The sequence below is a fragment of the Pocillopora damicornis genome, chromosome 8, assembly GCF_964200805.1.
Source record: "Pocillopora damicornis chromosome 8, jaPocDami1.2, whole genome shotgun sequence".
NCBI classification, from domain to species: Eukaryota; Metazoa; Cnidaria; class Anthozoa; order Scleractinia; family Pocilloporidae; genus Pocillopora; species Pocillopora damicornis.
In genome coordinates, this window is record NC_142677.1 from 6,103,364 (window position 1) to 6,116,056 (window position 12,693).

The window sequence follows — 12,693 nt, forward strand, 5'->3', positions numbered from 1 at the left end:
TTGTCTGATTCGACGGTTACATTGCTGTAAAATAAGTCATATTCGGTCAATATATTCGGTGTTTTTTTATGGATGATTAGTTTCACTGAAAGCTAAACGACCAGTGGAATGAACAACTCTAGATATTTTATCGTTTGACAGCTTAAGTATCGAGCTTTCACAGGATATAAATTCTCGAATCCATCACACTTATTGATAAAAAAGAATATTTGAACTTTCACCAAACACCTTTTACTTCTCTAATGGAGAGACGCAGTCATTTTATCGCGCTGTCTCAAGGAGAGGTACTCTTCAAATTTTTACTTGTACGACTTGGGAAAGTGTGAAATAGATCTGAACTACGTTTAACAATGTCTTCTTGCATAAACTGTTACATGTCTAGTTCTGAAAGAAGCCCTTCCTTAGGTGTCTTATATGAACCTGTCAAATTCTGACTTCCTGTTTCTGCGAGCGTCGTGACACTACCAGTAACGATAACAAATTTTCTAATTGGTCCACCGGTTAAGTCGCTGATGGAGATCAAGGTGCATGCGCAAGCAGTCACTTCCTTATTTGATTACATACGTGGCCCTCCGACTACGCATGCACCAGTCGCGGTTCGCATTTTTATTAACAAAAGAATTAATTATTTGCTGGGCTCGTATTTTCAGAGTAGAAATGTCGACACTGGACACAACGAGATGGGGCTAAAATTCCACTTGCTGATAACGTAACGAGAGCAAACAGGAACATTTTTACTTTGCTGTTTTCAAAGGTAAGAGATAGCAATTTAAAAAAATGTTAGTTTTCTCATTTTCATAAGAAAGCAATTTAGTCTGTCCGGAAAAATTCCCGACTTAGTTTCGGTCGACTGATCTTAATTTCCAAGGAAAAACCTAGCTTCATTCTGGCAACGAAAATGAAATTGAAGTCTTCTGGCTTTTTTGAAAATAGATACTTTATCTTAGACCTTCAAAAAGACTGTCAACACAAGAATAAAACCTTTTACTCCTTAGATCGAATATTTCACGATTTTGAAATTGGTTTGAAAGAGTAGAACTTAGTAGATTGTGACTATTCAAGGCAGGAAATGAAAAAAAATTGTTCTCTACGATTATATTGTTGAAATGTCAAGTTTAATTTGTTAGTAATTTCAAGTCGGACCTGATACTTTTTTAATCTTTGGACGTAAACTCTCTTGTGATGCGACAGGTTACCCAACATATAGAAAAATCAATATAGCACCATTCAAGAAAACGGGTCGTTAGGTGGTTCAACCAACACTACTATAACAAGTTTTATCAAATGTTCTTTCCATCATATCTCTTCTCAATATTATTAAGTAGGAAAAAATTTAATTTAAATTCATTTGGTAAGAAATAGTTTTATTGTCTGCAGAAAAAGGTTAGAAATTGGGAGGATATAGCCTCCTCTCGATTGAGAAGGAAAAGGGGCAACTCACAAGCCGAGGAAAAAAGCAACTAGCAATGGGAATTTTCAGACGGATACACTTTTGTATTTTTGTGTATCTTGTCCAAGTCATCACAGCCACAGAAGGTAAGTGTTTTTTAGGACTTTCTTTATACGAAATACACTTTACTTACAAAACGAAGATTTGGTTTCATCAACATACCCTAATAGATATACCCGCGAATTTATCGATTTTAAAACTGTCTCGCTGTCAAACCTTTTTCGTTGAGTAAGATAAGTGACTTCAAGAACGTTGTCTGTTTTGAGATTACTGAACTTGAATAAGGGAAAGAACAGAACTAGAGGATTAAGCTTAGGAAGACGTTATCTGATTTATCTTACTTCATAATGTCGGTTATCAACTATATCGGTTTATTAAAAATTTTTCTTTCAAAAAATGACGGAAAGCTTTATTAAAACTGATTGACTCGCAAAATGGAATTTAGAATTAATCTTTTCAATTTTTATATAGAAGTTCTTCATGAATTTAGCAATTCTCTTCTCGAAGTGGTTCAAAAATTTTTGACATTTTTCTCTTTGCCGCCTAAATGTAAATATTTGATGAATAGATACTTGCGAAAGACAAAAAAGAACTGGTGTAACACCATAATAAATGTTGCCACCTGGATAAACGATTTCATCTCGCAACATATTTGCTGTGCGAAATCTTTTTTTCAGTTTGAATTCACCTTTGCAGTCGTAAGGCTCATTTACTGGAAAGACATTCAGTGGTTTTCCGCTCATATCTGTCAATAATGCATACGCCACAGTTCATTTAAATGGTTTCGTAAGATATGCTTGAACGCTTTCGTTGCTATGCCAGCTAAGCGTAACAACAATTAACAGACTACCTGCTGAAGACAAGCTGCTTTCAAGCCAAAGATCAACTTTGTGGAATGAATATAAATTAGTTGTAGATGTTTATGTGAGACATATGTTTCGAAACTGTCGCAAACGATCTAAAAAGTAAGCCGTCAGCTATCGACCAATTTCTGAACGGTGTAAGTCAGGTCAATAACTCCTAAATGGCCGTATGTCAATCATTCTTTCAACTGAATGAAAAACTGATACAATTTTCGGTCGATTATTAGACCATTTATATTATCATGAAAATGTACTTCGATAAGTTTGAATTGCGCCCGAGTATGCGCTATTTCAATGTTATCCATGTTACAAAACAAGAAAAAATTTCCGTAAAGCTAGGCATGTTTTCTCTGTCGTTATGTAGGATTTCTGAACTATCATGAAAGAGATACCAGACACATCAATAAACTGCATTAGCATTTTTCTTTTCTTTGGTTTTGGCGTTAACCTCTCCAGTTTTCCGTTCGTTGCTCATGTTCCTAACCAATAAAAGAGAGAGCTAGCGAAACTTACCGTTCGAATTTTGTCAATGAAAAGCATCACATCTCTAAAGAAAACAAAAACAGGTAATCTTGTTTACAATTGTAATTCTAAGCAAACACATAAACAAGAGAAAGAAGCTTCCTCTTCCTCTGTCTGGACGCGACGTTTATGTGGAGAGAAACTAAAGAAAGTATCAGAGTTTAAACTTGATCTAAAAGATGCAAAGATCCCAAGTCCGCATGAAACCTCCACGATCATTGTCATCGAGCATATTTGAATAGAAAAGAACGCTTTTTAGTGAGTCACGCTAACAGTGAAAGTCGGAACTATAGCCTTTGCCTTTGGATCAAAACTTTTTGCTTTAAGACCTTTTGTCCGAGCTGTGAGAAAGACGCCATTGATGGAGCAAGTTACCGTTAAAATTATGAAAATTTCATAAAGAAGTAGATTTGTGGGGCAGATGGGAAACAGGGACCAAACTGTGTAAAACTAAGAACAAATACATGCAACATCAATAATTGAACTTCCTTGTAAGAGCCATTTTAGATGCTTTGACGTAATAGGGTTGCTAAAGTTATCATCGATCAAAGGCTCTTATGTTCATAGAAGTATGGAGGGGATCATACAGATTACAGTGGGAAGCATAAAGTTGCTTATGATCCAAGATGGCGGTACGCACAGTTTTTAAAGTAGTTATCTGACATCGGTGTCTTTAAATCAAAGTGACACTATGGTAAACTCGTGGATATACTCTGCAGACGTATTAGAATATCCAGTGGTGTAGCACTTACAGCCAATGATACTGGCATTTCAAGACACAGAATTGACCCGTTATCCCCGCGCAAATCTGCCCCAATTTATCGGCCATATTTAACAATCAGTCTGCCATCTTCAATAAGATGCCTGCCTTTCCCACCCCCTCAAGAGGTTGGCATATCAAATCTCCACATAACTTGTTCTAACGCTTTGCATATCCACGAGTTAAAACTGAAAGAACCAATTCGAGAAATCTGTACAGTTTGGGTGGCGGGTAAGGGAAGGGCAACCTTCGATGGACTAGCACTCACTAAGCTTAGGAGGAGAAGCAGCAGTTTCAATCATCAAATGCTCTAAAAACTAGCTCCAGTAAGATGAGCCATCTGGCCCATGTTCCAATTTTACCTCTACTGTCTAATGGAACTTGTGAATAAATGATCTGCTCTTTTTAGATTCATGGTGCGTTGACCAAAACGCATGCGCAATGTACTCAAAGACTCACTGTGACTCGTATGACTGGATCAACCTTAACTGTCCAAAACTGTGTGGACACTGCGGAACAGGTGAGTGCAGAGTTTGACTATCTGGGTAGCACGTATCGTTTGGTGTATACACCGTACATGGGTAATGGTGAAAACTGGGAGTGTTGTGCACAGTTGTATGCTTCTTACAGTTTCAAAACGTCGTGGAAAGTAAATAATGCTTCAGAATAGTACTAAAAAAATATCTCCTACTCTCACCTAACACTTTCTCTTATGACAGAAGTTTACCATCCTTTTTTCTTGCAGAGGAAGCAACTCCAGAAACAGAGAAAGTTGCAAATTATTTGGGAGCAACAGCGCAGCCGACAGTAAATCCCCTTAAGGGATGGGAGAACGCTCCGACTACAGTTCCGGACACTTCCAAGGTGGTTCTGGGCCGTAATAATTATACCTACCCTAAGGTAAAATACGAAGGTACTGCACCAATCGTAGCTACGAACGAGATAGCTAATGAGACAATTTACCCGGAAGTCAGTGTACCGACCAATGGCTCTCCCTTATATAATGTATATAACAAGACAGTAGCGTCTGAGAACATACTTCCGGTGGTACAGGCTGGTGCGACATCGGGTTCAGAAATAGGTGTCTACGATTCGTCGACCCCACAAGAAGCGCTTTCAGCTCACGTGGGAACGATGGAACCAACCTCGGAGCCTCTTCTCGTTATGAACGGAAGTGAACTTGTGCCAGTGGAAGAAATGGAAGTTTTAGAAATTAAAAAGAATCCTGACTGGGTTGTGGACATTCCTTCAGCAGTACAACCAGTTGAAAGCAACGGTGTAGAAAAAATACGAATTTCTTTTATCGAGAAAAACCAGCCTTTGCAAGGTGTAAACGAGGTCTCCTTACAACCAGTACCAGAGGGTAATATGGAAAATATTAAAATTTCATTTCTTGGAAACGAAACATCTCCTGTAACAGCTGAAGGAAATGGGATAAGCTTGGAAGCAACTCCAGCCGAGAAGCAAAACCAAAACATTAAAATTTCGTTTGAAACCGATAAAGAACCAGCAGTTCCCATTGAGGTCCCTGTAATGCATGAAACTCCAAGTCACGTGACTGTGCAAAACTTGACGTTAACGCAGCCGAGTACTGCGCAATCACTCCCAACGCAGGCTCCTCCCATGCCCAGCGGTCCTGATGTAGTGAATCCTTTTGCGGGAGGAATTGTGGATAAGATTATCAGCAATGCGACGGCCACAGCAACTCCGCTGACTCCAAATCAGAATATCACCGTGGATTTTAGACACAACACGGATACTGGTGTCCCTGTGACCATGCAACAGCTTCGTAAGTAGCAATTTTAATAGAATAGAAACAGAAAATCCGGTTAAATAGCCATTTACTTTGCACGTCAGAAAAAGGTCCTTAAATTTTTTTCACAAATATAGTTACTGATAAAAGTTGATGAACACAAAATTTATTTTTATCATGAACTTCTAACTTTGAAGTTTAAGAGGAATTGTTCCCTTAAAAAATAGCATAAATCTTTTGGAACTAAATCATCAGCATTCCTCCTACATAAAGCAGTCTGATACTCAAAAAAGACCGTGACTCATTTCAATAGGTGTTGTGACCGGCAAGTGATAAAACTGTCAAAATTTTCGCCCTAACTCCTTGGAAATTTCTCCGAATAATTTCATCAAGGCAAACAAAATTTTCTAAACAGACAGATTTTCCCCGCCCAGCATAAATTTTTAAGCGCGCCCAGATTTGATTTGTTGTATATTTGAACTGCGCTTAGTTGTAAACACTATGTAAACTCTGGCGATTCCTGTGGCCATGCAATTGTCTCATATAGAGAGTTCCTTGTTAGACTCGTAGTGTTTTGCGAGGATTTGCGGGTGGCCGTTGATGCGATGATAGACAAACCGGCCGATCCGAACATTAATGTTAATGAATGCAAAGCTCGTGGAGGCTTTTTCTGTTTGCCATGTGAGAACTAAAATGGTAACAACGACACCCGAGCGGCGGAAAACATGAAATTCAATTTATTTCTTCAAGTGATTATTGCATCATTGCTAGCGGTGTTTGCACAAAGTAAGTTTTTATCTGGTGATGGATGAAAGTCAAAAATAAGCTCTGACCTTGATCGGTCAGATTTAGGTTGCAAAATCTATTCATTGTAGTGATTGAGGCCGTCTTAAGATAATTTTGCACTGTTTTCAGAAAGACGTTTATAAAATTAACCGATTTTACGATTTTCATTCGGGTGCTCGTTACTTGATGACGGTGCGCGGAAACTGTGGAAATTTCTGAGAGTTTCGAACATTTTTACCGAGACAAACCTACCGTATTGTTTTAATACAATTGTTTACTCCGACCTAAGTTAAATTGCAGCTACAGAAGCTCTCCAGTGCAGCTAATTGTCGCAAATGTAACATCTACACTAATTATTTGCCCTAAGAGGGTATTAAAACTTTTTGTTTGGGTTTTTGCCATTTAAAGAAGAAATCTAGCTATATCATGTGACCATAAGGCCATTTATGAATTAACTCTGACTCCAGAATAATTTTTTCATTGCCATCGCCTCATGTAGCTTTTTTGTCAATTTAATTCATGTTTTAATTCAAGAGAAAATGCCTTGTGACTCATTACGTAAAGGAACTATTAGAAGAGGGTCAAGTAAATTTTTACCCTGAGAAATTTGCTCTGTTGTGAAATGAATATCCTGCAGTTAATTTTTAGGGTCTGGGACTCATTTGTCTTCCTTCGTAACAAGAAAATCAGTTTCAACAAGTTTCTTATGAGAGACATGGTTTGCAGATTCGTATATCGAGCTTAAGTGGTCATCATCGGTCTTGAGAGTTCGCAGAATATTTTGACTTTCATTTCGACTTGAATGCGGCCACCTCTTTGGTGCAATAAATCATACATCTCACTTAAATCAAACATGATAAGGAGTCTATGCAATCCCTTCATCGGTCTTTGCATAACTTTAGGTTGCGTGTTTGTTTAAAAACTATATGTTTGCCGATAATATTTATGATGGATAGCGCATTGTCAACATACAAACTTTTTCCGTAGTGGTATTTTTTATTGCTTAACAGAAATTTGGTCCAATCTCAAATAACAATTTGCACTTATTTTTCTGCAGCCGTCGTAGAGCAGAATGCTACAGCTGAGCCAAACGTTTACGGTGAGTAAATAGAGTACCTAGTGAGAAAAAGAGCATTTTTCGATCAAGTGTCGTAAAACCAAAAGCGATCAAAGTAATCGTAAAAACCAATTAAAGAAAAATTCCTTTCAGAACCAATGAGAACTCAAAGCAAACCAACCAAGCTAACCAAAGCACGAGAAACGCGGGCGACCAAGTCGTGATTGGTTTTAGTTTTGCATCTGATTGGTTAAAAAGATGGCGCCAGTTTTCTAGACCGATCACAACGCGAAGTAAAGCAAAACTCAACTGACTCAATTCCAGATTATTTGCGACAGTCGATTGAAAAATTGCTCTGTGACCACAGTATCTTCCTTTTAGTGAGGTTGTCGTGAAAATCGGTGCAACTACCACTTCATTTCTCTTCCTTGGAAATCATCGCCAGTTTTTAGAAACTTACGAAAATTTATTCACTGTTGATGATTTGAGAACTTTAAGTTGTCATCGTAGATAATGCCCACTTTAATCCAGTGATGTTAACTTTAGACAAGAGAATGTCAACTGGTATTCTCTTGCCTTAGAGTAGGGGGCAAAATACTCTTCAGTGATCACAGGTCCAAAAATAATCAAACATTTTTCTGAGGTTCTGTTAACGTATATATCACTTGTTCCCATAGAAACTTGGTGTAATGACGACCCTGTGTGTGGTAAATATACAGAGGCCAGCTGTAACGAGGCGTGGTTGAAAGTTAACTGCCCCAAGAAATGCAAAATATGCGGCAATGGTGAGCACTGCATAAATTTTTGAATCTTTGTACTTGGTAAAGTCATATCCATGAAAGAGAAAATAAAACTGAACTTTGTTGTCGGTGAACGACCATAAATCCTCAATGTTTTCTCATCACACACTCAAATTAAACTCGCACAAAGTCATCCCTGGCGCGCATTGCCCATAGTAACATACATTGTTGTCAGAAACGCGATTTAAAGCATAGCTGGAAAGAAACGCCACTCTAGAAGCAGGGGACACGCCTGTCATTAGTACGCATGCCAGATAAAAGCCACTTTGTTCAATTTGATTATATCTTGTGTCTATCAATAACCTTCTTGGATTTCCTGAAAGATATAACTACTGTTTCGTGTATCACAGAAACAACTTCAACATTTACGACACCTCAACAAGCAGTGACAACAAATAACACAACAAATAACGCAACAGAGAAACCGTACACGGAGCTGTCTGTCACAGTACCCTCTGAGGTCACAAAATCATTGGAGACATCACGAAAGCCTGTTTTAGTAAACATTAAAGGTGAAAATGGGAAACCGGCGTTGGAGGACCAGGTGTCAAACAAAGTACCCATGGTGGAAACCATTGTTGTCAAGCTTCCTGCAAACATTAAAGCTGAAGACGAACACAAAGCTAAGATTAAAGTAAAAGGTCCGGCGAAAAATCATATCAATGTAACAATGAGTCATGGGACAACTATTCTTCAAATACCAGAAGGTAACTAAGACCTTTTCTTAACGATTTAATAGAAATACGCATACATTGACTCTTCTGCTGCTATCTGATTGGTATTAAAGCTGTTTAATCTCGTGTGATTACATCGAATTTTTCTGTTTTTCGAAGCAAGCTCTTTCAATCGTAGGGGTCTTCATTTAAACAATATGGCCCATGGCTCCAGTTGTTTAAAGTGGTAATGAAGGTTTTAAAAAGATAAATTACTAGCTAGACAGTGAGTGCTAACAAAATTTACTGTACTATCCACCCGATAGAGATTTATCCAATGAATAGCGTTATCCACCCTTCGATCAAGAGGGGCGCGCGGCCTTATCGGTTAAAGGAGGCGAATAAAGAATATTAGGTATAGCTGACGCGTTATTTGTTATTTCCAGCACCCTGGTGTAATGACAAGAGTGAATGTTCGCGATACTCCATGAACCAGTGTAATGACGAATGGGTTCAACTTAATTGTCCAAGAAAATGCCAGTTTTGTCGACGTAAGTACACGATTAGAGGCATCTTCGGCCACGCTTTGTATTTGCTTTGCAGGCCTAAATTTATGAATCTGTTTGAGCGGGGACTGGGTTTTAACAACAAATATGGCGGACAAGGCGCGTAAACTTTAGCCTCTGAGAAGTAGCGGCAGATGCAGAAAATTTGCCCAGAAATGAAGTTTTTAAAGTAATGTGGAAAATAAGTGATTTACCAACGAATTAAAAGGATAGCAGTTATCTATACGATGAAATGAAGCTATTTGGCATGTGATCAATTTCAGCTGTATGCAAGGATAATAAGGAATGCAGTCGCTTTTCGATAGAGAGCTGTGAAAACGAATGGATGAGAAAGAATTGCAAGAAAAAGTGCGGTTTTTGTGAAGGTAGGTGGATTTGATGAGACTGAAATCTTATTTAGAAAGCTTTAAATTTTAGACAGCGACTTCGATCGTGAGTCGGAGTTGAAAGAAAATATGACAGGTATTCGCGCGTGAAACAGCACTGTGTACAGGGACCTTGAAAAGCTAAGATCCTGGCTTTAGAGCTTTAAAGCGACGTACAGATGCCAGATCGCAAGGTTGTCACGCAGTTTTATCAATATAGGACGACAGTTCTAAGTATAGCTTTTCTAAATACATCTAATTTCATGGAGATACACCGGCATGAATTAATTTTATGTAACAGAGATGATCTCTGCAAAGTATAATACCCCCCCCCCCCAAAAAAATAAAAACAAACAAGACAAAACAAAAGAAACAAAAAAACAAACAAAAGCAAAAGCAAAAAACATGTGGGGTTTTGTTTTTCCTAAATGCTGTAGTCATCAAAGTTATTAGAGAATTATATTTTGGGAAAAAAACTTGAAATTAGAGGAATTCAGTCTCCGAATTGATGATGAACAGAAAATTGGAATCTTTACCTTGTTGTGCAGGAGGTTTTTGGGAAGAAAAGTAAAAAGAAAGAAAAAAGAAGGGAAAAATTCAAGACTACCCATACATTTTAAAGCTCACAGTCTTGACCATATTTGAGGGTAAATGACACTATGTGCCAGACAAGTTACTCTTCATTATTTGGATAATTCCTTCCTAACATTTGTATAATGCTGTCTGTTTGGTGGATAAGGTGGATATATTATTAAAATTGGCCAGATCCTGTTGGCCATACAATTTTTATTCTTCAACATCTGGTTGTTTCTATTATCTTGACATTAGTAAACAAACTTTGCTGTGATATTTATGAGTGTTCTTGAACTGTTGCAGTCAATATTAACGCTGGCTCTATCTGCTAATTTATTAACGCTGTTTGTAAATTTGCTTTTAATGAAACTAGTTTGGTTCTAAAATGGTTAATATAAATTCTTGTCTTGACTTACAAACTTTTTCAATATACACTGACTTTTCTGAAAAAATTGAACGGATGGCTTTACCTCTAACAAACCTAATATTGAGCAGTATTTAAGACTATTCTATACACAAAATTCCTTAATGACAGTGTACCAAAACACACCAATAATAACAAACCAAGGTGTTATAAATAGCAACACCTATGCCTTTGACTATATTGCTCCAAAGACTAGCAGTATAACAGTTGAAACATCGTGATTAATACAATTGATAGCTTGACTCTAGATGGTAGGAAAAGTAATTAAACATTCATTTATCTACAAAACCACAATGAACAACAACATTATCTGTAAGAAGATTAACCATATAAGGTTACAGAGTCAAGAACAGAGCTTTTTCTGATAGCCTTACCGCAACTCTAAGATTACCACAGGAATTGTTATGAGTTTTAGCTAAAGAGTTGACATCCCTAAAAAAAAAGGGCCTTAAGGCAAATGGTTTCAGGATTTTACTTTATAACTGCAAACTGTGGAATTCTAAGAGGCATTTTATAACTGGTTGCAAAAGAGGATTGCCTTTTCAAATGAATGTTTCAATTTTTAGGGTTAGAACCCACAGGAAAAGGTGAATCAGAAGGTGAGAATTCTCAAGCTGGTGATCAATCAAATTACCACTAAAATCTAAACTCACCATTTTTCACATAAACTATGGAAAATAAAGGCTAAATTAATATGAATAATTAAATATAAAATATTTAATTATTTAGAATGTTAAAATAAACTCTTAAGTTTTAAAAAACAAAAAGGATAAAATTAATCTAAATGAAAGTAACTTACACATATAAGTGAAATTCAGTATTAAAAAAGTCACTTTTGTAACACAACATACTTTAAATTATTTTGCATGTAAAAGCCATCCTGAATGTTACTAATACTTTTTAACCATACTAATCTCCAATTTATGCAATTTTTTTTTTCTGTTAATATGTAATAACTCATGCTTAAATGAAATCAAGTATTACTTGGGTAATTTCAAGTTAGCTTAAACAGGAGACCTCTTTCAACAGGTGCTTGTGTGTCAAAAGATCATGAAGATTGTAGTGATTACCCGATGCATGAATGCGATAATGATTGGCTGGTTAAGAACTGCAAGAGAAAGTGTGGGCTCTGTAAAGGTACTTACTGTAACTGTAACTGTAACTGACTAACTGTAACCAAGTAAAGTGTCAATGATTGAGTTTTTCCTTATCCTGTCCCAATCTATTAAGGAAAGCCCCCCCTAGGGGAGTAGAGTGAGGAAATGCCTGACTCTCCAGACCTGGCTTATTGTTGTACAGTGGAACTTTTCCATTCCTATTCAAGGAACTCCTCCACTCAAGGGAAACAAATTTTTGTTCCAGTTACATAATCTTCGTTTCCCTCACTTCTTTTGAAGGGATACTTATGTTTAGGGGAGAGATACACTTTTCTTAGGTCCTGAAGCACAGTTTTACCTCCATTCAGGGGAAACCCTAACCAGTCAAATTTTGCATGACCCTGAAGATTAAGTGCACTGAGTATGATATAAGAAGTTGTTCCAGTTTGCAAAATGTACCTGCTGCACTCTATTTTGTGACTACCTATGATAACACTTGTATTAATGTTCACTGTACTTGTGGAAAGTCAACATACAGTATTGCCAAGAGTTATGTTTATCATGGGGGTTCAACTGTACTCTGATACAAAAATCTGCCCTCAATGATGAATATAAACTTAACCATTAAACTAACATTAAAACTGTAAAAGAGGTTAGGTAAGGTTTTGCAGATTAATAATATTTTCAAGCTTGATGACCTTTTTACTTATGATCTGTTTGCAGTTCCAACCCCTGCCCCAGTTGGTTTAGCTGCACCAACTGCCTCACCCACCCCTGGTGAGTAGTGGCCTTTGTTATTGCTCTGTTTATTTGTCTTTTTTTACATTTGATCTCTTATTTGTGGATGCTGATTTTTGTTTATTTGCTTGTCAGTTAATGTAACACAGCAATTTGGGCCACTGCATAAAGCAAGTAAGTAACAAATTGGAATCCAAGTGTACGGTTTAAGACTTTAAATGTTCCACAATATTTTCATGAGAATCCTACAAACTGGAAAATAAATTAATGGTTCAGCAAATTTATA

The 12,693-nt window shown here is 37.1% G+C and overlaps 1 protein-coding gene across 1 annotated transcript in view; it reads left to right on the top strand.

Annotated features, from left to right (window-relative positions):
* Positions 1-627: 627 nt before the first annotated feature.
* The window catches only part of LOC113675821 (uncharacterized), a 44,266-nt gene continuing 32,200 nt past the window's right edge, over positions 628-12,693 (top strand). The window contains exons 1-13 of the mRNA XM_089214440.1: positions 628-754; positions 1,378-1,536; positions 4,005-4,115; positions 4,341-5,384; positions 7,192-7,233; positions 7,869-7,976; positions 8,342-8,698; positions 9,091-9,195; positions 9,474-9,575; positions 11,139-11,171; positions 11,602-11,709; positions 12,393-12,446; positions 12,543-12,581. Coding sequence (XP_089070566.1) covers positions 1,467-1,536; positions 4,005-4,115; positions 4,341-5,384; positions 7,192-7,233; positions 7,869-7,976; positions 8,342-8,698; positions 9,091-9,195; positions 9,474-9,575; positions 11,139-11,171; positions 11,602-11,709; positions 12,393-12,446; positions 12,543-12,581 — 2,173 coding nt within the window. The 5' untranslated portion in view covers positions 628-754; positions 1,378-1,466. The remainder of the gene's footprint in view (positions 755-1,377; positions 1,537-4,004; positions 4,116-4,340; positions 5,385-7,191; positions 7,234-7,868; positions 7,977-8,341; positions 8,699-9,090; positions 9,196-9,473; positions 9,576-11,138; positions 11,172-11,601; positions 11,710-12,392; positions 12,447-12,542; positions 12,582-12,693) is intronic.